The 26,960-nt window shown below is 39.7% G+C and overlaps 2 protein-coding genes across 9 annotated transcripts in view; both read right to left on the bottom strand.

The window, feature by feature from the left end:
- The window catches only part of CSRNP2 (cysteine and serine rich nuclear protein 2), a 50,033-nt gene extending 45,669 nt beyond the window's left edge, over nt 1-4,364 (bottom strand). For 3 of the 5 annotated variants that reach the window (XR_014024983.1, XM_081316622.1, XM_081316625.1), the window contains exon 1: nt 4,144-4,364. The gene's annotated coding sequence lies outside the window, so the exon portion shown is untranslated. Of the gene's footprint in view, nt 1-516; nt 1,170-4,143 lie in introns of those variants that run through there. The other 2 variants (XM_081316624.1, XM_081316623.1) reach the window with 2 other exon arrangements.
- Nucleotides 4,365-13,069: 8,705 nt separating this feature from the next.
- Nucleotides 13,070-26,960, bottom strand: part of TFCP2 (transcription factor CP2) — a 52,254-nt gene continuing 38,363 nt past the window's right edge. For 2 of the 4 annotated variants that reach the window (XM_081316619.1, XM_081316620.1), the window contains 6 exons: nt 26,505-26,598; nt 25,282-25,372; nt 19,709-19,812; nt 19,067-19,209; nt 15,941-15,992; nt 13,070-13,781 (listed from right to left, as the gene is read on the bottom strand). In XM_081316619.1, the coding sequence (XP_081172745.1) occupies nt 13,450-13,781; nt 15,941-15,992; nt 19,067-19,209; nt 19,709-19,812; nt 25,282-25,372; nt 26,505-26,598 (816 nt within the window). In that variant the 3' untranslated portion in view covers nt 13,070-13,449. Of the gene's footprint in view, nt 15,695-15,940; nt 15,993-19,066; nt 19,210-19,708; nt 19,813-25,281; nt 25,373-26,504; nt 26,599-26,960 lie in introns of all 4 variants that reach the window. The other 2 variants (XR_014024982.1, XM_081316621.1) reach the window with 2 other exon arrangements.

The raw sequence follows: 26,960 nt of genomic DNA, 5'->3' as shown, positions 1-26,960 counted from the left end.
CCACTTCGCGGGCTGGATCCGCCCCCCCCCCCCCCGCCTTGTGTTTGACATGTCTGATGTAAATGATCACAGATGTGTTAATTGCCTCATTAAGATTAGTTTAGATGCAACTGGCATGCATTATTCTAAGGGCTGTCTCTGATCTGCTGCATCCACCAAACTAGTCTTTTAAAACAAGTCTCTTTTTCATATGGCTCTAATTTCATTTTTCATCTACAGTTCAGTTTCAGTTTCCTGGTTCAAGGGGATATGAGTGATAGTGCACTCCTAGTAATTTGCTTTTACACAAATAAAACAGGGAATCCTGTTGTTTGATAGAAAAGCCTGTCTCATTTATGTCTTCTAAACTTTATGGAATTCCATGACTTCAACAAACAAGGCAACTCTGTTCCCAATATACCCTTCCTGAATGAATATCCAGAGATAATTGTACCCTATTATGCATCAACACTCAAACTGTTCTCTTGTGGCTTAGAGATTTCTGGCATATACAAATAAGTACATATGGAGACTCACCTTGAATTTTCTATGCCATGCAGCTTTATCCTTGTGATTTTCTTGATGGGTTATATTTATTTCCTAGCTATTCCCCCCCAAGCAGATACAAAGATTTTCACTCAGAGGTGGTTTTTCCCAAACCAGATATACTTCCCTTCCTATCATGTTCCAATCTCCTGAGAATCAGTCTACAGAAACAATGTATGAATAGCAGGACCAGTCTCCTGTATTACATTTGCTATATTTTCATTTTAACCAAACACATTTAGATTAAAACAGATTACTTGTCAGGTAAAAGCCAAAGATGTCAATCATCGGACTCTTGCATCATCATATTCTAGGAGAGGTCAGCTACTACACACAAGAAAAACAGTTTGCCGAGTCCATCAATGAAATCAAAGGACAAACTCCAATGTTCTTGTTAGTAATTTAAGCAAGTGATAGCTAAGGAAGGGAAAAAACTAGGCTTTGGGTGGCTGGAACTTAAGATACTGATTTACTGGATGACCATGGGCCTAAACTATAATTTACAGAATTATCATGAAAATAAAGTGGGAAAGAAAGGCAACCATGAAAGCTACTGTATCACGTTGGGGGGAAAAACACAGGTTTACATAATTTCATTTTAAATATATGCAGTATTTGTGTTTGTTGACTTTTAAAAAAAGATGTATATGACTTCTACTTAATAGTAACTGAATGAAAAACAAGGTTTAAATTTACAACCCAAGGTCTGTTCTATGCTTTTGTTTTCATTGAAGAAATATATCTTACAAATTATTACCAAAATATTTTATACAATTAAAGAAATTTGACTTTTTATATCATTCACATCTGACCATAATTCAGATGCTCTCTATATTAGTAATATCTTGCAAGATAGCATTCTAGAACAGTCAGTATTGTGACATCACTGCTATTGATCAACACTTTGGACAAATCTCAAAAGAAGTTATTTTGTTACCTATCTGGGACAATTTAACAAATAATCTAAACTTTCCTATTCATGTTATACATATATGACAAATTTATAAAAATAAAAATAACATCAAGTAACCTAAAAAGCACAATACTGTATTTTTCCCTCTAAGGTTTCACTGCTGGATTCTGAAACAAAATTTGAGCAGGGTTAAATAATTTTCAAGTAATGAAATCATTTAAAAAGTTGATTATCAGGGGGAACTAGTCCAGCAACTTCCTTTATGCAAAAATATGAAATGAATCTCTTCCTAGTTCTCCACATACAATTAAGTTATGAGTATGAGGAATGAAGTATAAACTTACTTTAAATCTTGCAACCATTCGTTCAAGTTGTTTACATTATTTAATAGTGATATTATTCCTGTTTCCCAATATGAACACAATGGCTCCTATTATAAATCCTGGATGATTTTCATGTTTTTGATTCAGTTCAAAAAAGTATCAGAAGATCTTCCAGTCCCAGTCTCCTGAAACCCTGAACTGAATGACACCTAGGGATGTGCAGGATTTTAGACTTATATATATTTTAAAATATTAGGAACTTGGAAGAGGGATAGAGTCTTTCCTTCTCCACAGCAGGAAAAGACACATTTGGTTTGGTAGCAGTGCTCTTCTGTACTCCCCAAAATACATTTTTCTCTTTGAATCTAAAAACCTACAAAGTCCTAATTCTTCCCCTCCTCTTAACTTATAGAGCTTATAAAAACTGGAATCATTAATATTTCTCCGAGGTTTCCAATGCTTCAGAAGAAAATTTTGCACTTCCTGAAAATTATCAAATGTAGCATAATGCAGGAATAGTCAATTCTATACTGCAAGAGGCATAGTTTGCAGGTATACTATAGCCAAATAAAAAAAATGGCTATCTGAATAAGCATCTGCATTTATGATTTGGTATATATATATATATATATATATATATATATATATATTAACAAGCAAGTTATGGTTTGTATCTTTGGATTTTTGTTCTCATCTTCTTTACTTTGGAAAATCTCTGAAGCTATGTATATACACAACCCATTTCTAAGCCTATGTCACATCTTTCATAAAATGTCCGTTACAATACATTAACAATTTCATATGAAAAATCCTTGCTCTACCAAACATTAATATTTATGGTATCCTTTTTCAGGCCGGTTTTTATATTTCATTTAATATTTTCAGAATGAATAAATTCTTTAGCATTAAATCTGTAAGACAAAACATTCATCACCTTAATATTTGCTATGATTAACCTATAATATATGTGCCCTCTAACTCCAAGGCCTAAGGAAGTAGTAGTACTAGTCAAAAGATTTTCTAGAATCTTCCAAAAAGAGAGCTTTCGGTAGTATTTTAGATTTTTGTTAGGACTCCCTTAACCTCAAGGCCAAAGTCAACTGAAAATAAGTTATCCGTATCTTAAAATATCAGAGCCCACTCTTATCCCAAAGGCATCACTTTCTGCCTATTTTTCAGGATATCTTCTGTCATATAAGATGATCCCAGAACTATGTATAATGAACCTCTTTGAACGGATTGTTCTAAAATCCAACATTAAGGTAGTGGGCACTACCCCACAAATGCCACCCATAACATATCTGAATCCCGTATCCCTCCCCCCCCATTGTACCCTAAAGAATGAAAACTGGTAATATAGTTTACCTACACAGGGGGAGAAAACTACTTTTGCAAAAAAGTGTCTATAGATACCTAATCAGACGACCAAACATTTCTACAAACACTATATAAATTTACCCATAGGGCTTTTGGGGAGATACTTTTGGCTCAGTGATGCAGCCTCGGATAGTGAACCTTTCCCCTGCTTCCCTCCCCCCTCCCCGTTCCAGATCTAGATTATTTGCACAAGGTGCAAGTCTCACTTTGAATATCCTCCTCCTCCTCCTCCACTAAGCAGCATTTGGATTTTAACAACTGCAGCCAGAGATAATTACCGACCTCATTTTCAGGTACGGTAGCTTACACACTACGCATCAAGGGAGGGAATTCCTATTGAGGTTAACTGCAACCTCCCATTTAGGCAATCTGAACTCAAGTTGACAAGGCGGCCCCGGCCTTTCTCTCACTCTCTCTCTCTCCCCCACGCGGAGACCCCCCACAAACCCTCCGATCAGGCTCAAGACAGGAGAGCACCCAGCTGCTCCTCAATCACCAGAGAGACATTAGCGTGCAATCCCGGAATCGGGTTTGCCGTCAGCGAAGAGAAGGCTGCGACAAAACCAAGACCTAAAAAGCGCGTCCGGGGATTCAAATGCAAAAGGCCGAAGGGAAGTCGGTCTCCTCCATCCTGCAACGTCAAAGGGCGAGGCGCGCTTTTCCTCCCCTCGCCCCCTCCTCAAACCATCCTTGCCTCGGCCAGGGAGGCAGGAAGCGCTTCTCCGCTCTCCCTTTCCAGGAAAGAAGCATCGCCCATCCTTCTTCCTTCCAAGGAAGGGCCAGCAGGGCGGCGAGAATTCACCCAGCGAGGGGAAAGCCCCCCCCCCGCGCAAAGACGCCGCCGCAGCGCCTACAGGTCTTTTCCTGGGGAAGGGGGGGGTCTCCTGCCCGCTTCTTTCCTCCCGCCCTCCCCGCCAAAAGACCCCCGTAGCCCGGCCCCTCGCAAGGCACGCCCTCCTCTTCACGCCAGCCAGCCAGCCAGCCCAGCTGAATCCAGCCACTCACCGGGTAGGGGTTCCTCCCGCCCGCCGGTCCCTCCTCCCTTCCCTCTACACAGGCCGGGGCTGCAGGGCGAAGCCCAAGATCCCCTAAGCAGGGGATGGTGCGGAGGTAGCAGCTCCGTGCCTTCGGAGGGGAGGGAGCAGGAAATGGGTAGGCGAGGGCGGCAGCGGGGAGGCTCTGGCAGGCAGCGGCGGCGGCCCAGGCCAGGCGGACCACCAACCCCAACTTCGTCGGTGATAACAATGGGACAGCCGGCGCAGCGTCGCCTTTTATAGGGAGACGGCCACGTGATGCGCTCCGGCCTCTCCCCGCCCCCGTACGCATGGCGCCGCACTCGCGCGGCAACATGGGAAACGTAGTCACCCACAGAAGGGCGGTACTTGCGCAATAGAACGGGGGGGGGGGCGAGCCCGGGGTGGGACAGTTTGTCCAGGTAATTAAAATTAGCTTCCTGAATGCAACCTGGCGGTTGGTAGTTTGCGCTAAAAGTATTCCTTAAAAAAGTAAAACAGCGGACAAGCCTGGTGGTAAACGATCCAGACAGAGGATTACCAGCCTGTCCTTTCAAGTTGCCATCTTATTCTGAGTGAGTCTAATTTTAAAAACAAGGTAATCTTGTATTCTATCTAGCTAGTGGAGGAGCACTTTTTCCAGAACTGCTTGAGGTTAAGATGTTTGCGGGTGTGCAGAGTGCTATTTTATCACACTCTACAGTCATGACACATCTGCAGAGCATGGGGGCCAGTTTCTTTCGACTAACAAAATAAAAATAAAAACGTTAATGTAGGATAGGGTTCAGATGAGAATCATAATACTAAGTAAACAACTGCAGGACTGTTTCAGGATTTAATAGCTCCTCTATGCTAATTATATGTGGAGGTAATTGTAGTCTTAATTTAAAAACAGGTTTAGTTAACTTGATTTTGATTTTCAGTTATAATAGAGTCAGTCACTATGCTGCAATTAATTAGAAGGATCAGAAGACAGGATCAGATAAGAACCTGAGCGGGAAAAGGGAGACACCATATGCATAAGCCTACAAAAAATTGTATGTTTGTGTGACAAAGAGAAAGTGAGAGAGATCGATTTTGTTATAAAACTAATGAGATAACATACAATTTAATAATCTGAGGCATGCTTATCACACTGATTTAAAAAATCAAAATTGTCCTTATGAAAACAAAACAGAACCTTAAAAATTGTTGTTGTTGTTAGTTGCAAAGTCGTGTCCGACCCATCGTGACCCTATGGACAATGTTCCTCCAGGCCTTCCTGTCTTCTACCATCTTCTGGAGTCCATCTAAGCTCACGCCTACTGCTTCAATGACTCCATCCAGCCACCTCATTCTCTGTCGTCGCCTTCTTCTCTTGCCCTCAATCTTTCCCAGCATTAGGCTCTTCTCCAGTGAGTCCTTCCTTCTCATTAGGTGGCCAAAGTATTTGAGTTTTAGCTTCAGGATCTGGCCTTCTAAAGAGCAGTCAGGGTTGATCTCCTCTAGGACTGACCGGTTTGATCGCCTTGCAGTCCAAGGAACTCGCAGGAGTCTTCTCCAGCACCATAGTTCAAAGGCTTCAATTCTTTGGCGCTCAGCCTTTCTTATGGACGCTTTCTTATGGACGCTTTCACTGCCATACATTGCAACTGGGAAGACCATAGCCTTGACTATACGCACTTTTGTTGACAGGGTGATGTCTCTGCTTTTTAGTGTGCTGTCTAGATTTGCCATGGCTTTCCTCCCAAGGAGCAAGCGTCTTTTAATTTCTTGGCTACAGTCCCCATCTGCAGTGATCTTGGAGCCCAGGAAAATAAAATCTGTCACTCCCTCCATTTCTTCCCCATCTATTTGCCAGGAATTGAGAGGGCGGGATGCCATGATCTTGGTTTTCTTAATGTTTAGTTTCAACCCAAGTTTTGCACTCTCCTTCTTCACCCGCAACAAGAGGCTTTTTAGTTCTTCTTCACTTTCTGCCATTAGAGTGGTATCATCTGCATATCTTAGGTTGTTGATGTTTCTTCCGGCAATCTTAATTCCAACTTTTGATTCATCTAACCCTGCCTTTCTCATGATGTGCTCTGCATATAAGTTAAATAGGCAAGGCGACAGTATACAGCCTTGCCGGACTCCTTTCCCAATTTTGAACCAATCAGTGGTTCCGTGTCCAGTTCTCACTGTTGCTTCTTGGCCCGCATATAGATTTCTCAAGAGACAAATAAGATGGTCTGGTATGCCCATCTCTTTAAGGACTTGCCAGAGTTTGTTATGATCCACACAATCCAAGGCTTTAGCATAGTCAATGAAGCAGAAGTAGATGTTTTTCTGGAACTCTCTAGCTTTCTCCATGATCCAGCGTATGTTAGCAATTTGATCTCTAGTTCCTCTGCCTCTTCGAAATCCTGCCTGTACTTCTGGTAGTTCTCGATCCACATACTGCTGGAGTCTAGCTTGTAGAATTTTAAGCATAACTTTACTAGCATGAGAAATGAGTGCAATGGTGCGATAGTTTGAACATTCTTTGGCACTGCCTTTCTTTGGAATTGGAATGTAAACTGATCTTTTCCAATCCTGTGGCCACTGTTGAGTTTTCCAAATTTGCTGGCAAATTGAGTGTAGCACTTTTACTGCATCGTCTTTTAAGATTTTGAATAGCTCAGATGGAATACTGTCACCTCCACTAGCTTTGTTGTTGCTCAGCTTTTCTAAGGCCCACTTCACTTCACATTCTAGGATGTCTGGCTCGAGGTCAGTGACCACCTCATTGTGATTATCAGGGACGTTAAGCTCATTCTTGTATAGTTCTTCTGTGTAATTTTGCCACCTCTTCTTAATCTCTTCTGCCTCTGTTAGGTCCCTGCCATTTTGGTCCTTTATCATGCCCATTTTTGCTGACTCTATAAAATATGCAAGGTTCTAGACCTTCAGAATGTTCATCTAATTAATTCAAAAATCAGAAGGCTGTATTGAACCATGACGTCTATCATTTAGAGACACTCTCAAGCCATTCATTGCAACAACAAAACCTTTGAGTATAGTAATGACAAAGTTATAATCCTTTAAGATACTGATTTGATTTACACATTACACTGAACCATGTTTTGTTTTGTCAAGCTATATTGCCCTGATTACACTTTTGGCTTGATTGTCCCAAAGGTGCTTTTTCAAAAAGCAACTGAACTTTGTTTTTCTTCACAGATGTTTCACTTCTCATCCAAGAAGCTTCTTCAGGAAAAAGCACCTTTAGGACAACCATGACCTGGATGATTATGGCCTAACAGAATATGTGAATCCAGTCACTGACATCCAAGTCCCATTGGATGTAAAAAAAAAACCTGAACAGGCATTTACAGAATACACAGAGTTCTTGTTGAAATTATAGATACGGATTCTCAAGTTCTAAGTGAAAGTATACCATTTTTACTCCCTTGGATCCCAGGGTAGAAGAAAATTGGGAAATAAAGACATTTAATATTCCTGTGTAGTTCCATTTTTAAATTTTGATTGGTCCCTTCCACTCCCTTCAAAGTTAGTCTCAACATTCAATCTAAGAAGAATACTGCATTTTTACTGTATGTAGTCAGTGCCCAGATCTTAAATACTGCAACACTTTTGCTCACCACTAGATGGAGTGGCAAGAAAGGAAAATACATTTGGGGAAACATGCCTATTGGCAAATTGAACAAGTACAAAATTCAGCCCTACCTAATAAAACAGATACTTGAAGGAGAAATACCCTACTCAGTTTCCATATGGTAAGAAATATCTGTTTTGGACTTAATAATCTGAGTCAAAAATTGCTTTTACTTTGTAACCAATCTTTTGGATATCACCAGAGTGTGGGATAAAATTAATGCCATCCAAAAATAAGTGCAGATGTATTTAAATGTGACATAGATATTAAATGTCATATCCATAATGGCTTAGTACTAAATAGCTTAGGCTACATGACAAAGTAGACACAGAATATTTCCAAACATGGGATAATTTTTATAAATGGCTGGAAAAATGGAGTAGAGTAAAAATGGAAGGTGTATTACTATTAATGTTAAATATGCTAACCCAGACAACATGTTGTTTATTAAGCACTAAAGATTTGTAAGTATAAAAACTTAATAAAAACATTAAAACAATAAATATTAACACTAAAATTCACTTAAGAATTAACAAAGATGGCAACAAAAGAAGCAAGATGCACATGGAGAATAGGCGGGATCTTATCTCAGTCCATTAACCACTTCCAGTATGACATGCCTGCATCGGGGCCTCAGGCCAATTGGCATAACCAAGTAGTCAGGCTCTTTTGGAAGGCCAAAATTCTTTGAAAATTACAAAAAGAATGAAACCAAGAGCATAAAAATAAACTAACAAATAGGAAAACTCAGACCTTCAGCATTATCTATCATTATGGAGGAATACAACTGTTCCCAGCATGTAAAGTGTCTGTTAAATAGTTGTTTTTAAAGTGAATCAAAACATATCCTTCATAGTAGGATTTGGTTCATGTCACTATTTATTGTCAGCATTCTCAGCATAATTTTTGTCATTTCTAATATGCAAATTAAATTGATTCAGCCCAAGAGTTTAGATATGGATAAATTAAGAATCTGTCTGGGCAAAATATAGTCAGAAATTAACTTTCAGAAGATTGCCAGGAAGTCTAGAAGCAGCAATATGCATTTTACTATTAAAATTATGAAGAGTCTATAGTTGAGATGCTTAATGATTAAACAAAATCAGATTTTGACTAGAAGGGTCAAATTCTAGGTAGCACCATTAATAGAGTTCTCAATTACCATTTACTGTATACCATCCTCCCCCAATCTATGTTTTTCAGAGATGCCAGAATACAACTCTGCTCGCTCCAAACCAGCGTGGCCAAAGATTAAAGGGAAAGGCCAGTTTATATTAACTAATTACCCGCTACCACTGTGATGCGTGTTCACATAAAGCTCTTATTTTTAACTGAAACCCATGCCTATTAAGCAAATTAGTACTTTTTGTCAGTAGTCCTAGTGGGTGTTTTGCAATAGAAAAAAAATTATAGCATCTTTTTGGCAATTTAACAAAACATTTTAGGCCTGCAACTGCACAATAAAGTAATGCATATATGGCTTAACTATCCCTGGCAGTGACCTCCTATGATATTGTTAAGATTTTAAGGTGTACAGATACCTCCTGCAATTGCTGTCACAGTACACACAGTGTGGATTTTTTTTGTCTGAATATATTACTAATGAATACGCAGACATTGTCTCCTAAGAGGCAAATCTCCTGCTGGTCTCCTCCATACTCTTCATTCAGAATGTTTTCACAGTGAGAAATACATTCTGAGCCATAGTTATTTACTACAGTTAAATGCCCGTATTTCCACAAACGCTTCAGGGGTTACTTTCATGTTAAGAGATTACTACTGCTTGCCCTTATATCTCTAGCTTTTAATTTTGCAACAGCTGATCTGTATTTCTACCTTAAGTAGTTTCCTGCACAAAATGTCTTCTTCCCTCCTGTTAAAAATGTTTTTTTAAAAAAAAATCATGAAAAAAATAGGTTTCTGCTAAAATTGCTAGAATTGTATTTGCCTTGCTAAAGCCATTATGTATCCAAAATGAAGCATCCAGTTACATGAAAAGATATTTAGCATCAGTTGTGCATTTTGAAAATGGAATACAGTACAGAACATTTATCACAAAATTCAACTGGCACATTAATATGTTTGCGCCACTTGTTCTTCCTCACTTTTCTTTTCAACCCTATATCCTCAATGTATTTCAACTTGTGCCAATGATTTAGGTAAACCTTGTTTCTAACATTGCACACATAACACAAAACGTTTATCCTTCAGAAAACGTAGTTGAAATACTTGGGAATTACCTTTCTTCCAATTTCTAAACAGCTTAGTTAGGCTTGTAGCCAAAAGCAAAATTAAAGAAATCTAAAGAGTATGCTGGGGATAACAATGAACCAGTAAAAAACTAAATTATCAGAACTGTACAGTGCTTTGAGTTTTGATTCCAAAGAGTACTCTGGAGTGTGAATGTAGTGCCTAGTAAAGTCAAAGGCACTTAATTCTGGGATGGATTAAATTGCAACTAAAATTTAGAAGTCCTAGGCTGGTATACAATTCTTTCATTGGCTTAATAGATGGAGAGCAACATCTCTAGTGACTCAGTAGGTACAATCCTACCTTCTGGGAAACCATGTAAGATTTTCTGGATAAAAGTTTCAGCAGGGGAAGACCAAATCCTTTCAGCCTATTTTTTCCATTTATTTTGGATTTGGGAACAGCTTTGCTTCAATAATGCTTACTTTTCCATCTCTACCCTTAAAATTGCTCCAAAATTATGCACAGCAGTTTTCTAACCGTGGGCAGTCCCAAAGAAAACAGCTCCTCTCCACCTTTCCTACAGTCCTGGATCAAAGGATAATTTCTTAAAAAGTGCCTGTCAAGGAAAAAACTGTTCAGAACACCTTCACAAGGTGAAAGAAAACTGCCCAGTTGCTCTGATTTATTTTGAAGCAAATGAACAGGAGGAAAATCTTTTCTGAAGAAAGGGATTTTTTGACTTTGCATCTGCTTTGTACTTGACAGTTAATATTCCACACATCAGATAATTTAACTTCCCAACAATCTTTGCTGATGGATCAGCAAAGCAGTGACTCTGAAGGGTATTTGTTGCCTTAACTAACAGCTGGGTTGCTAGTAGGCAAGCAAATTGGGTTATTTATTTACTAAGCATATTGCAAAACGGCAACAAAAAAGGACATCTTTCTCCACTTATTTTTTTAAAAAAGAAAAGTGTTTGGTGTTGAGGGGTCCTGGGAACAATTGCCTGTATTTTGTTGTTGTTGTTAGCTGCGAAGTCGTGTCCGACTCATCGCGACCCTATGGACAACATTCCTCCAGGCCTTCCTGTCCTCTACCATCTTCTGGAGTCCATTTAAGCTCACGCCTACTGCTTCAGTGACTCCATCCAGCCACCTCATTCTCTGTCGTCCCCTTCTTCTATTGCCCTCGATCTTTCCCAGCATTAGGCTCTTCTGCAGTGAGTCCTTCCTTCTCATTAGGTGGCCAAAGTATTTGAGTTTTAGCTTCAGGATCTGGCCTTCTAAAGAGCAGTCAGGATTGATCTCCTCTAGGACTGACCGGTTTGATCGCCTTGCAGTCCAAGGGACTCGCAGGATTCTTCTCCAGCACCATAGTTCAAAGGCCTCAATTCTTTGGCGCTCAGCCTTTCTTATGGTCCAACTTTCACTGCCATACATTGCAACTGGGAAGACCATAGCCTTGACTATACACACTTTTGTTGACAGGGTGATGTCTCTGCTTTTTAGTGTGCTGTCTAGATTTGCCATGGCTTTCCTTCCCAGGAGCAAGCGTCTTTTAATTTCTTGGCTACAGTCCCCATCTGCAGTGATCTTGGAGCCCAGGAAAACAAAATCTGTCACTACCTCCATTTCTTCCCCATCTATTTGCCAGGAATTGAGAGGGCCAGATGCCATGATCTTGGTTTTCTTAATGTTAAGTTTCAACCCAAGTTTTGCACTCTCCTTCTTCACCCGCAACAAGAGGCTCTTTAGTTCTTCTTCACTTTCTGCCATTAGAGTGGTATCATCTGCGTATCTTAGGTTGTTGATATTTCTTCCAGCAATCTTAATTCCAACTTTTGATTCATCTAGCCCTGCCTTTCTCATGATGTGCTCTGCATATAAGTTAAATAGGCAGGGCGACAGTATACAGCCTTGCCGGACTCCTTTCCCAATTTTGAACCAATCAGTGGTTCCGTGTCCAGTTCGCACTGTTGCTTCTTGACCCGCATATAGGTTTCTCAAGAGACAAATAAGATGGTCTGGTACTCCCATCTCTTTAAGAACTTGCCACAGTTTGTTAGGATCCACACAATCAAAGGCTTTAGCATAGTCAATGAAGCAGAAGTAGATGTTTTTCTGGAACTCCCTAGCTTTCTCTATGATCCAGCGTATGTTAGCAATTTGATCTCTAGTTCCTCTGCCTCTTCGAAATCCTGCCTGTACTTCTGGTAGTTCTCGATCCACATACTGCTGAAGTCTAGCTTGTAGGATTTTAAGCATGACTTTACTAGCATGAGAAATGAGTGCAATGGTGCGATAGTTTGAACATTCTTGTATTTACTCCTCACATATTGAACAATCCCACCTGAATATGGGTATAATATAATCCTATGACCATGGAAGCACATTAGAGGCGAGTATGTTCTTGCACACCAGAAACTAAAATTATAATGAAGTAAAGTGTAAAACAAGAATGACATATTTGTTTCACGGTTAGAGAAAACAATGGAAATACACCTTTTCTCTTAAACCATTGCTCCCCCCACCTTCCCTCTCATATATAGGTGTCTGTGTGTGTGTGTGTGTGTGTGTGTGTGTGTGATTTGCATGAAATAGTCCATTGCAGGATGAAAGGCTGGAGTCTACTCACTGAAGGTTATGGAGTGTAGTTCACCATATTGGTCCATTGGTGGGTTGAGAGATGTTTCTTAACTTTCCAATCCAAGGCTGAAAGAGAATGACTGGCCAGACAGCCCACTTTAAAGCCTAAGTGAGAACTAAAATGCACGGTTTCCCAGCACCTATACCAGGGGTGTCAAACTCGCAACGTCACGTGATGTGACATATTGTGACTTTTTTTTTTGCTATTGCTGGCAATGGGATGGGCGCGGTTTCGCTATGATGCATCCAGCCCGTGGGCCAGCAGTTTGACACTCCTGACCTGTACACTACACTGGGTCTCATTCTCATACACAATCTCACTATTTTCCCCCAGTAGAACACTTAAATACAATTTCGGCCTCCCGTGCAGCTTCTTTTTCTTCACTGGTCTGCAATTATCCACAATTTAAATAAAAGGTTCCACAACAGAATTCAAAATAAAGAATTCCACAGCCATGTTTTTATAGCTCATTGTTTCATTCAATGGTTTACTGAAAACAAAAACACATGACAAATCATTACAGTTCCAGGAAGAATGGCAAACGCTCTCATACATGCTCTTAGGATAAAAAAAAATATCCCGAAGTGATTCAACGCAGTTTGAGAAAGGAAGAAAAAATAAGCTGTCATCTATGTATTGTATCTACTGCTTGACAGACTGAGTATGAAAAGGATGATGGTTGATTCAAAAATCATGTCAATTTGATTCTAGTTTTACAGCAGGGGTGTCAAACTCAATTTCATTGAGGGCCACATCAGCATTGCAGTTGACCTCAGGGGGCCAGGTGGGTATGGCCTGGGTGGGCGTGACGTACTGGGTGGGCGTGGCTAGAGTGCGTATGGCCTACTGGGTGCGCATGGCCAGCTCTACATCGTTCACATCAAGGGGGCCTAAGGGGGCCTGGGCAGGAGTGGGACAGATCTGAGGGTCTCTGGCAGAAGGAGGGTCTCTGAGCCAGGGCCAAGGCAGTGGGGGCCGTTCCCTCACTGTTTCCAGGATGGCTTCGCGGGCCGCATGAAACCACTTCGCGGGCCGGATCTGGCCCCCGGGCCTTGTGTTTGACATGTCTGTTTTACAGCTTGACATAAAAAGGGTTGAGACACAGTTTCCTATGACCTCTGAAGTGGGAAACTTTGGCTTAAGATGCAAAGCTATTTCCTCTGAAGTTGGATACACTATGGAGAAAAGGAAAGACATTAACAAGTGACCAGATTTGCTCATGTACTAATAAGCGACATTTTACTGTACTGAAATCAGAAAGCCAGGTTGTTGTCTTATGAACACATACCATACAACTAGGAACACTACAAGCCTTGTCATAGCGCAAGACATTTCCTCAAAGGCTGATCTGGGGACTCAACTCTTAACCCTGCTATCACTAAGTCTATGCACACAATTCATTATTAGGAATAATGAAAGTCTGTAGGTCACCATTAATTTAGCTTCATCACTATATCCAGTCTGCTCAAGCATCCTGATGGATCACATGAGTTTCAGGTACAGAGTTAAAGCAAACAACATCCTAATTTAGGCTGGTGACCATTCTGGGAGATGGAACAGGGAGTATGTCATAATATACATAAGAGCTCCAAAGGTAATCTGAAAAAGCTGGTTGTTTTTTTTAAATCAATGCATCAGGTATCAATTTTTAGATTCTACTTAAAAATGGTAAAGCTACTGTACAAGATCTCTTTTTAAAGTGTATTTCTCTTCTTAACCCAATAGTGTTTTTTTATGAAACTCTTTTAAAGTGAAAAACTTCTCAAACAGTCTGATATCCCTAGGAGATACCTTGGTTTCCATTTAATAAAATGCAAGTCCTTTTTTCAAACTCTCAGCTTTAGGTTAATGTCAGCCTATATCAGCTTCCTGGCCTCTGTCCACTGATTAGGAAGGGAACCTAGCTTATGCAAGAGCCCTCTCTAGAATATGAAACTGCAGCTTGCAGAGATTTTTCATTTTGCTAGGGGCGCTGGAAAGGTTATGGAGAATCTGGCGTTGTTCCTTAGACTTGCCGTCCACTTATAATTTGAGGACATTATTTCCTGTGGCTAAAATAGTTTCTCCTTCTTTCCCTCCAAGACTCAAAAAAATGCATTCATTTCAAAATGTGAAGACCTTTTCGTAAGAGACTGGTTGCTGCCCTGGAAACAAAGATTCAGGGACTTTATCACCATGGAGTATTCAAAGCTTTTCAAAAAGCATTATAAAATTCTTGCTTTTGAACCTATTCTTGGAGAGTGAATTCCTGTAGGATTTCATTCCAAAGTCTGCATCAGTTCAACATAATCTCACATAAATCATTCCAATATTTTCTTGCTGTTTTTCTCTCTTCCTTGGGAGTTCTTTAAGTAAACAGAAGATAGCCCTGGATATTGATTTCATCATTTCTTTTTTTTTCTGCCTCTGAACCCTCTTTAACAAGAGTGTTAGGTAAAGGCCCAAGTAGGTGGAGTTCATAAACTCACGGCTTTTTCCTAACTTGTACTAGTACAAGGAATCGTTCACATAGATATGTATAAGAGCACCTTTTGATACACAGACTTTTATCTCAAACAAGTTCTGAAAAAGTCAGAACTTGAGTGTTCTTTCAATCCAAAAAGCAGGAGTGTTTTTCCAATCTAGGCTTGTCACAATCAATGAAGTGATATATTCCTTCAAGAGTTTCCCTAGAAAGGACACACAATTCCTAGGGTGCCCAGATATCCATCACAACAACAAGGTTTAGTCTATTGAAGTACTAGGGTTGTTGTCTGCAGACAGCCTCACACAACCCTCTTTCCATTACAAATAATTACAAGGTTCCATCACTTGATAGTCTGGCAATTTTAATTAGCAAACAAGTGTGGTAATATCACTGAACTACAAATAAGCAGCTCTGTGCTTATGACTGGTATCTACTTCAAGCCAGTAGTGGTATATTCCACATTGTTCACCTAATAGGCGACAAGAGGTTGTGGTAGCAAAATGGGTCTGTGCTGGTGTCCAGTTGCCAAACTTGACAGTGAAGCTGTATATGTGGAGCAGATGCAAGAAGATTGAGTCCTTATCTATTTTAAGATGATGTGGTAGCTATCATTGGTTTCAGCTGCAAAGAAAGCACATCATCAGACCCTGGATGAACACGAGTAGAATCCCATTATTATTCCTCACCCACCTCCCATCTGAAAGACGGAAACTTACACATAGTACACTAATCTCCATGCAATGCAGATTTGGTTTGGGTTTATGGGGAAGAGGAGGGGGGAGAATAGGATTTGTACGTTTTTCGGGGGGGGGGTAAAGAAAAAAGAACAGAGTAACATGCATTACTATGCACTGAATAAATGAGTACCTTTCATTGTGTCCAAGACGAAACATGATTCATCTTGAAAGTTCTGTATCATCTAAAATAGGAATAAAAAGAGCCTGGAGAAATCAAGCCGCTATTCATTGTGTCCATCTTAAGCAGCACGTATTGTATATTAATGTACTTTGTCAATAGCTAATAAACATTCACCATCCCTTATAGGGATGAAATATAAGGAAAGGCAAGTATGTACCCAGAACTACACACTGACCCTTTTGCAGAACAGCTTGGTTATCTCCAAGGCAGGAAAACTCCATCTACCAATCATCTTAATTTCCACTCTAAAGTTCAAGGAATGTTTGTTTTTTAGAGATGATCTGGATTTTGCTAAATTGGCACAGTTCATTTTCCTTTAGATGGTTTATAATTATTTCTAGTATGATTTAGGATTCCAAACCAATCGGGCTTCTTATATGTGCTGTGACTTTCTTTCCTCTGATTAAGTTAAAGCACAAAAAAAGAAACTAACAACAGAGGACTACAATGCTGTAAGCTTTTAAATTCTAATCCTATTCTGAAGATACAGTGAGAACTGTCTCATGACAAAACACTGGGAAAAAGCATTGACTTAAAAAAGTGAAGAGCTACAAAAACAGAATAAATGGAAGCATACAATGATTAGGCAGGAAAGTATGTTTCTTGGACCAAGAAATCAGCATTGTGTAAAATATCTGTTTATATTGCATTGTGTTGTTTTCTAGATGCAAGAAACTACAGAACATGAAAAAATGTTTTTTTCCAAGTTCAAGTTCTAAATATTGTCCATACTTATTTAATTTTTAACAGTCATTAAACCAAGAAAAAGGCTTTTATTGTACTGAGCAAGCAGTGACTCACAAAAATTGTAATTATTTGTAAAATGCTGATCTCTGGAGTCATGCCTAAATGTTGCAGATCTGCTTAATACAGTACATGCATACCTAATTATCAATTAGCAAACATGTGAAGATACATAATTTTAAAATTTTGTGTTTTCTACACAGTACATATTCTAGCCTGATGGAGTGCAGGTTCTAATAAAAAGACAGTAGATCTTGCAAGCCTAGGTAGAATCGAGAATGAAAACTCAGAATGTGCTTAATCCATACATCTCTGGAAGTGTTTGCATTACAATATTCTAAATTCCCTTTAAAATTAGGTAAATATTAGTACAAAAATCCAATAAATAAGAGAAAATAAAAATGTGTATGAATTTTTTATACATATTTTTAAAAACCAAATGTATGAAGAAGAGACTCTTGGATTCCTCAGAGAGAAAGCAATATAAAGGACCGTCTTACCATCAACAATTGGGTCCAGCCATTACATTGCTAAGCAATGCAGCCCTAAAGTGAGAGATCATTTGATCACACTGGATTTCTAACATCAAGTGTGACATCACAGGACCATGACTTGTGACTTCCTACTGGCTTTCTACTGACCAGAAGCCAGCTGTGAAGGTTGCAAATGGTGATCACCTGACCATGGTTGCCAGTTACCAAGCACCCGAGTTGTAATCATGTGACTGCAGGGACATTGCAGTGGCTGCAAGTTCAAGGACAGGTCATACTTCTCCTTTTTCAGCACCATTGTAAGTTCACGTGGTTGCTGAACAAGCAGTTGGTAAGAGAGGACCACCTGCATACGGTCAACTTTTTTAAAAGCACATACTCTATAACGGTCGATTTTATTTTATTAACTTAATCAGATAGATGGCTTAGATACAAGTACTATTTTCCTCAATAGTAGAAAAAACAGGAGAATCAACGGACACATGAACAGTAGACTCCAAATCAACTGACTGAAATTCTAACCCTTTCAGGAGGGTACTTGCAAAAGCGGAATCCATGTATTGGACTAATACCAAAGTTTGCGTAAGAAAGCTGCCTTTGTAATAATACAAAATGCTGAGCCACAGGTAGTTCTGTGGACACCAATGTGTATTTCAGATATCTCTTTTACTGTCCACTAGGCTCCTCAGTGTACCTGACTTGTTTTTTTTTTAAAGACTTGTGGTGTGTTTTTTTTTAAAAAGTTAAGTAAGAAGCTAGCATGTTGCACGGTTCCTCAGATCCATATGACCCATCTGACTGCTTTCATTTACAGGGTTATTAAAAATCTGGGATTTCCTAGAGGGTCTGCAAAAGATGATTTGTGCAAATATGATTCTTGCCTCACAATATTGGAAAAATGAAGAAATACCATCAGAAGAAATACCATCAGAGGAAGAAATGATTAAAAAAAATACTAGAATGTGCAGAAATGGACAGACTTACTATGAGGTTGAAAGAAAAAGAAGAAACAGAATACTATCAGACTTGGGATTTACTTTATCAATGGCTGGAGAAAAGAATAAAGGGTTAGGAATTAAAATTGTATTAGTGAATGATAAACTCAGACAACACATTGTTGAATAAGTACTATTGAATTGTATGGGAAAAATTAATAAAAATTTTACCAAAAAAAGATGATTTGTGAACTTGCTATATAATGTTATGTATTTTGAGCTTTGTCTTTCCCGGTCTGGCTGATTATCCCGATTTTTAAAAATTCTCTTTGTAAGCCAACTTGAATCACTTACAGGGCCGTCTTAGAAATTGAAATGAATGAATTATTTTTTTTATAGCTTTGAATATCATATCTGTTCAAGGCAATGCCTTTAGATCTCACAAACATCTTATTGAGATCATAGAGAGGATTCTGGTGGACAAGCCTGCCTTCTAACAAACAAGTGTTTGTGAATGGCTATCATGTGAGTGGTTTAGTGAATAGACAAGTTTTTCATGATATCAATTTTGTTAAGTGTGCCCATCATGTGATGTCAAGAATCCAAATGAAAACAACATTGTAGCTTACTGCAGTTTATAATCCGGCAAATGAAGAGAATTGTCCATTTCTTTTTTATAAGAAATCAGGGTGAGCCCGCAAGTATTTACTATTGTTATTACTGTTGTTGTTAAATAATAATAATAATAATAATAATAATAATAATAATAATAATAATAATAATAATAATTATTATTTAACAACAACAGTAATAACAATATTATTATTATTATTATTATTATTATTATTATTATTTGTTAAATTCCTAAACCTCTAAATAATTTCAGACTACCACTTTACTCTTACCTCATCACTGATGAGTACATGTATCCCTGTAGGACCTTGTTTGTAGATTTGGCTGATCTGTTGAGAGGAAATGCTGAAGAGTTGGGCTATTTTTTCTGTCAGCTCTACAGCAGTCAATTCTTCTAAGTAGATTGCATGGTAAACTGCAGAATCAATGAGAATGAACAAGGGCCTTAACTAGGATTGGGGGGGGGGGCGCAGCAGCAGAAAGTGCTTTTAAAAAAAGCAAATAGCAGTACTGTCCTCTTTTTATTTATTGTTTTTGTCAGATTCCACAACAAATTTTACTATAATCTTATTCTATTATTCAAAATAAATGTACACATTCCCTGTTTGGATATATGCCCTCACTTTCAACAGGCATTGCAATCTCTGATATACGGAAGCTAGAATATTGTCATCAAATCTATATCATAGCAGTGGTATTTTAAAGGTGGTGGCTCAGAATTAAGCAGATAAATGGAAGTGGGAAATTTAGGAGCAACAAAATAAAAAATGAACAGCTAAAAAACTGTTTACTGGTGTATCTTATACCATCATTCCCATCACCAAAGGGTCAACATCTCCTTGAAGAGATGATCCCATTACACAATACTACCATTCCATCTGCTACGTAGAATGCAGTCTCCCCAATGTCCTTACCAAAAAAAGTACCATTGGCTGCATCCCCATCTTCGTGTTTCTGCTGATCTCTCAACTGTTGTGACTCTTGACAAACGTAGATGGTCAACCTCGGCCTTACCATCCTATGGAGAAAAGAAGACATGAGCTCTCTAGGATCACTAGGAATAAGAGTAATGAATGAAAGGGGGGGGGGGGAAATGTGTCACCACTTGACTATTTATTTAGCTGCATTTGGACCTCATCTTTCACAAAAACACTTCAGAGCAAATAATATTGTTAGTTAACTGCCAAAAGTTTAATAAGACATCATTAAAAACCATTAACAGCAATGGCAGCAAAGGAAACAACATAAAACACACCACATTCCTTACATTCATTCATAAATGCCCAGTGAAAGATAGTAAGATTGGCACCAGGTAAAAGGGAGGCACAACTGCCGTGACGGCATTTTGCTGATCATCACTATTTGTCTAGTTCATACATTACAAAAATAAGATACAATACTCTTCCTAGGATTATTTTGTGTTTAGGATATTGGTAAGAAAACTGAAAATGTAAATACATAAAAAAGAAGGTCTAGGCAAAATCAACAGATAATTTCCTACTATATTTCCCTGTCTGCTCTCTTGCCCTTTGTTTGCAGAATTTATCTATAGAGAATATTCAAAGTTCATGGGAAACCCGAAAGATAAAACATTAATTTTTATTGTATTACATATGAGCACCTACACATGTTTAGCTTAGACGATGAAATGGTCATAATTTCTTTGCTTATCAGTAATACTAAAGCTGGAAGTATATTTTGTACTTAGACATTTTTCACTGTGGCTCACTAAACAAACAATAACAGCAGTTTCCACATTACACTAAGCCAAAACCATAGAAATCACATCATAGCTTAGTTCAGACATGTCAAACTCATGACGTCACATGATGTCATGCAACGTATCGGGACGGTTTTGCCATTGACGGCAATGGGGTAGGCACGGCTTCCGCATGATGCATCCAGCCCGCAGGCCGGCTGTTTGCCATCTCTGGCTTAGTTCAATCTGTAAGTCTAGCCAGGTTTTTTTTGCTCAGTAAACCATGATGTAAAAGAAATCTTGATTCAGCCTTACTTATATGCAAATGAAGTCATGCAGTCACTCAGCAGACTCAGATCAAGCTTTAGCATCTTGAATTATTTTGGAATAAATAATGTCCAAAGAAAGCTGAACGAATCGCTGCAGGCGCGCCCTCCCTCATATAAACATTGCATGTTTGAGGGCCTTTTCTGTTCTATGCAGAAACATTTACCATAATGCTGAGATCCATAGAAGAACTCACAACACTAGTATTACCCCAGATGTATACAAAGTATTTGCGTTATAATAGCTCCGAGCACCCCAGAATGCAAGCAGTGGGATTATGCACATCAAAATTGGTAACTATAATGGCATTTTTCCTCATTCTGCCTCATCTTAGAACAGGGGTCTTCAAACTTGGCCCTTTTATGACTTGTGGACTTCAACTCCCAGAATTCCTCAGCCAGTGTGCCTGGCCGAGGAATTCTGGGAGTTGAAGTCCACAAGTCATAAAAGGGCCAAGTTTGAAGACTTCTGTCTTAGAATCACGTTTGCTATAATCATGCAGAGTAGCATGTTTATTTCCACTCTGTTGAAGCCCAACTGAGTTGCACTATTTACTATCATATTCTGCTAAATTCAGTGAAGAGAAATAGAAGCAAACAGGGAGAGGCTGGGTAGGAAAAAACCCCAAGAAATGTAAAGAAAAAGGAGGAACGGCGAACTGTGATGCAGAAAGATTGGTAGTGCTTACGGAGTACTTCTGTTGAGCAGAAAGAAAAAGAAGGGAAAATATTGTATACAGATGAAACAGAGGAGAAGGAAACAGAACTGCAAGTCTTCAGCATAGATAGGAGATAGGCAGTTTATGAAGTAAAAGGAAAAATAAAATAATAAACTAGATATATACTATGGAGAACAAAGAAAAAAGGGAGTTAACAAGATACAAAACTCTTTATAGCATAAAAAAGGTTGGAAAAATGACTGCGTTTTTAACATAGTGATGCAAACTCTTGTGTTAAGTACTGTATAAAACTGGCCCGCAAGAGTGATTTAAACTGCATGGAAGGTGCTTTTAATAAGCTGCTCCTTTGTTGTGTTTATATAGTGCAGTATTTCAATACAAGCAGTCTTTGCTTAATTTTTTCAAAAAAGCTGCCAAAGCAGCAGCCATTTGAAGTTACGATGGTGCTGTGCGAGGAAATAGAAGACTGTTCTTCGAAGGTGTGGCTGTTGCAGCATCCTTGCAGTCACATGATCACCATCTGAGACCTTCATTGCCAGCTTCTGACAAGCAAAATTAATGGGGAAGCTGGCAGGGATTGGGGAATGGTGGCCACTACATGAAGTCATGCCGATCAATCACGTGGGATTTGCCTGACAAAAAACAGCCAGAGCTGCTGTCGTAAGCTGGCACAGCCAAATGAAGTTGCAGTTTACAACTGTATCACTTAATGACAGTTGCCTAACTCAATTACCACCCTTACGTGAGGACTACCTCTGTGTATTATTTATGTTGCTCAGGGTCACGGGTGGAAAAACAATTCAGAAATAACTGCAATCCCCAAATTGTATTGTGATGTCAGTGTTTAATCTTGGACGTTTGTGCCATGAACTTTTTGATAGACGAGAGAAGACTGAACACTGATTCAGCTTCTGGAAATAAGGCATCTACAATTAATGCCTTTTTAAAATTTGCCTGACAAGTTTTTGTTTGCATGCCAAAGCAGAACACTAATTTCCATTTCATAAGTGAGGAAACAGAAGCACACACAGAGAAGCAAGGAGCCAGCAGCATTTGTCCTTTCTTTTTTATCCAGAAGTCTATTCAAATTATATATATTATATGCAATTCAACCTAACTTATCAAAGTCTTTGCTCTACAACTGAATCCATGAACCCTTCCCAAGCAGAATAAAAGTGAAGAGTCTCTTTGAGGAGCCTGTGGCAATCACAGCCAAGCAATGATTTACTGTCTCGTACTCATATCTTGGTGACCTCCCAAATGAACTACTGCAATGCACTTTATATGGAGCTGCCCTTGAAGAGCCATCCAGAAGATACAACTGCGAGAGTATGTAGTTATGCAACCCTTCCCCCTCCCCAATCTAGGAAAGGCTGCAACTAATGCAGATGAAGCTTTGCAAAGACCTTCCTGGCCACAGCTGCCATTCGTTCATTGAACGGGAGGTGTGAGCCTAAGAAGACCTTAAGTTGCACACCACCTTTGAATGAGGAAATGCACTCCGCCCAAGGTCAGAGGTGAAATATCCCAGATTCAGGTAGCCCAAACACCTGTAGCCACTTTGTTTTGGTAGGACTGATTTGGAGTCCCCCCCTTCCAAACCCTACACAAACTCCAGGTACTGGGACAGAACTTCAACACCTTCACTTGGCTGGATCAGGGTTGAAACGTGTAATTGGGTATCCCCAGCATACTGATGATCCTGAACCGAAAACTGGCAGATGACTTCACCTGGAGGATCCATGTAGATGGTGAAAAGAAGGGAGAGATAATAGAAACCTACAATATCCAGCACAGGAGGGGCCTAGGAAGTGACTACCAACTACCTAATATTGACTGGAACCAGCTCCGGAGAAAGGAAGAGAACCATGTTACAATGGTGCCAAATTCCCAATCCACGGAGCAAATTCATGATATGTAGTCAACGGTAGTGAAGCTGTCGAGAGATCAAAGAGCACAAGGATGGATGCATACCGCCCAGCTCCACCACATATTATCTACAAGCCTGACTAGATCTATCTCAGTACTAAATCCCAGCCTGAAACCTGACTGAAACAGGACTAGATAATCTATTTCCTCTAAGATTCACATCAGCTGTCAACCAGCCAACCTTCTGAACAACTATCCACAGAAAGGAAGATTGGTTGATAAGTTATCCAAGATCTTTGGGTCCAAGGACAGCCTCCTGAGGACGGGATGCAACACAGCCTTTTTCAAGGTTGAGGACCCCAGTCTTTTCTCAAAAAGGCTGACAGTATTTTCAAATCAAGGAGGGACTTGGATCCAGTAAACAGATGGCCAAAGCTGATAAGAGATAGTCCTGTCCACTTCCTCAGGAGTCACCTGCTCAAACTCATCCTATTGTATATTTTATGGTGTTAAAGTCATTAAGTCAAGAATCAAGAGTTTGAGACAGATGGCCATGTAAGCTCAATGAATGAATGAATGAACAAATGAATTCTCCATCTGTTCCAAAAAGAAGCCTCAAGAAGCTAATTCCCTCCTTCATTTGGAAGTTTTTTTTATTCACTGCCTTTAGATGCTTTTGGGGCCAGTCATGCAGCATTTTTCTACAACCTCCTCCTTTCACTTTGATTTATATAACAAAAACAATTGTGTCAGCATCACGAAAGACGTACATAGAGTGGCAACTGCCAAGTCTGTTGCCAGATTTAAAGAAGGCTGTGCTACATGATGTGGCCAGAGGTCTCCATGTTTTCTTGCTCACACTGGACTACTTTATAATTCAGATTTATTGACCCCCTCACTTTATCACAGCAGTGGGCAGTACCTACTTTCTCTGCACCTTTCTTTGGTCTCCCTGAAACGTCCACACTGTGTTCTAGACTGCATCCTTCACCTTCATTTTCTTGTCTCTTCTCCATTTCCCCTCCCCGGTATTTTTCCTCTCCTTCACATGCTTTGCACACATTCCCTTAGTAGCAAGGGCAGTGAGCTTTCTGATGCAGAAGCAAGCAGTTCATCAATCCAGTGAAAAGCATATACGTTGGGGGAGGGGGGGAGAGCATGAGGTTCTCTTTGGAGCACTTGTTGTATGAAACCAACAAGCCTACACAGCAACCCCCCCACCCCCACCCCCACTTTAGCCAGTCCTATCTGAACAATCAGAACTGGTACATTAACTTAGTGGTATGGTGCGATATTAGGAAAACTTTTTTGCCAGAAGGTGCTATTCACCTGGGAATATCTATTTTTTCTTCACCTGAAGGACAACTAACAACCCAAGAAACTGCAGTGTTAAAAGTCTGCTCTAGCTACACCTCAAACATGGCTGCCAGGGAATTGAGGGGGTGGGGAGTGAAGGGAGATTCAAAATGTATTTCGAAATGAAGGGAAATTAAAAAGCAAGCATTTATTTAATTTTTTTTAAAAAAGCACATATGCTCACATTTGCCTATACCTGGCCATCCAAAGGACAGAAATGAAAAGCTATACAACTGAGTTCTAAGGAGCCCTCCCCCCACCAAAAAGAGGCATATATTTGTGTTTTCCTGTAACCTGCCTCATCCTGTCTGACTGCATTGCATCCTGTAGTAACCAAGTTCTCTCCTGTATCACAGAGGCATTTTCTAGAAGGGCTGCCCAGAGTTATTAGGATTGGAGTAACATATAAATATTGGTTATAAATAAGCAAAGTGTCACAGTCAAGTGTCAAAAAAGCAACTAAAAGACAATTGGGGGGAGAAGACATCTTTGATTCAGTACTGTCCAGCACACAATAAAGCCTCAACTGTGTAAAGGCCCATTTGGCTGATACATACCGTCCTTTCAACGCATTGAAGAGTCTGATGCCATCTGCAGGACCGCATATTTGTATGACATCTTCTCTGGTTAATTTCAGTAAGTCTGCCCCTAAAAATCATATATATATATAAAATTTATATATTTATATAAAAGCAAAAAGGGATAAAAGTATTATTATCATTGTCATCATCATCATTATTATTTATAGGCCATCCAATTCCAGTAGACCCTGGGCTGTGCACAAAATTAAAAGAAGACATAACAACAGCTAAAGAACAGGCAGCTTGGACCAAAATACTTCAATAAATTCACAAAATTCACAAAAACAGGCCATGAAACAAATAAAAAACACAAACCGCCGACCTGGAACCCAAGCCAAATTTTCAAAGTTTTCCAGAACCGTAGGCGAGAGGGAACCATGCTTATCTCTGTGGGGAAGGAAATGCTGTTCCAGAAAGTGAGGGCCACAACAACATACCCCCGGGATGATAGTATTTAATTGGCAGAGAGATGGGCAGCATATAAATTGAGTAAGTAAATAATGGAGGGAACACAGAGTGCACCCGCTCTGCTGAAAAATACTGGATTGGAAGAAATGATTGGAGAAGCACTCTTTGATATCCAGGCTCTGTGCGCATTGAGGGCTTTATAGGTAATAACCAGCATCCTGAACTGCACTCAGAAGCCAACTGGCAGCCAATACAGCTTGCACAGAAGCAGCATCACATGGGCACATGGAGGTATGTCCATTACTGCTTGCCTCATTGCATTTTGAACCAGCTGCAAGCTTTTGTGTGGTCTTTACGGGCAGCCCCCATGTAGAGAGCATTGCAGTAATCCAATCCTGAGGAAACCAGGGCGGGATTGCCTGACTGCCCAAAGGGACTCCAAATCGAGGAAAGGGCGCAATTGGCACGTAAGATGAAAAGTATTTTTTAAAAGTTTTAACACAGCGTAACAGCTTGTTTCACCCAATTTTCTTCATTAATGGGGGCAACTTAACAACAGCGGGGCAAACCTCATTTTCGTTCCCCATATTTCCAATTGCTTATTTTTCCTCAGTTGAAGGGTAGATAACCATTCAGATGCGTTAGCTCGAAGAGGTGTAGAAAGGAATTCAGAGAGGATGTCATGAAGGGACAGGGTTAAGGCAAGATGGCAGGGAAATTAAGGGATGCAAATTCTGAAGGCCTCTCCTGAGGTTAATAAAGAGGAGGGGGAAAAAAGTGTTTGGTTCTACCTGAGAAGTTTGTGAAAAGCCGTGAGAAAGTTGAGAAGCGATTCCGGTGCAGCCACTGCTGAGCTTCCTGAGGTGTGGATGTTGGCAAGAGGTTCTAGGGCGAAAAGAAATTCAATTGCTTCTCTGCAAGAAGGATGCAGATCGATTGCAGAACTAGATAACCTACTGCAACATTTTGCATTTTGAAACTGGGAATTTGTATGCAGTCTTCGCCCAGCATCTCCAAATATAACCTGAAACCTCTCACTAAATCTGCAGTGTTTTGTTACGTTTGAGGCCTCGGATTAATACCAGTTTGCAACTTCTACTGGCCCGAAGGCTCTACTAAGCTTTGAAGAATTGCAGGTTGAGGGTAGCACTCCAAAAGTGAATGGAGGCAGGACCTATTCCAGGAAGGAGATTCAGGAGCTTAAAGAGGCAAAACAGGTGCCCTGCGTGTTTTAAGGCATCCATTTG

Source organism: Vipera berus (assembly GCF_964194415.1).
Source record: "Vipera berus genome assembly, chromosome: 2".
Taxonomy (NCBI): domain Eukaryota; kingdom Metazoa; phylum Chordata; class Lepidosauria; order Squamata; family Viperidae; genus Vipera; species Vipera berus.
The sequence above is the reverse complement of the archived record's forward strand: the minus strand, read 5'-3'. Positions and strand labels throughout refer to the sequence as shown.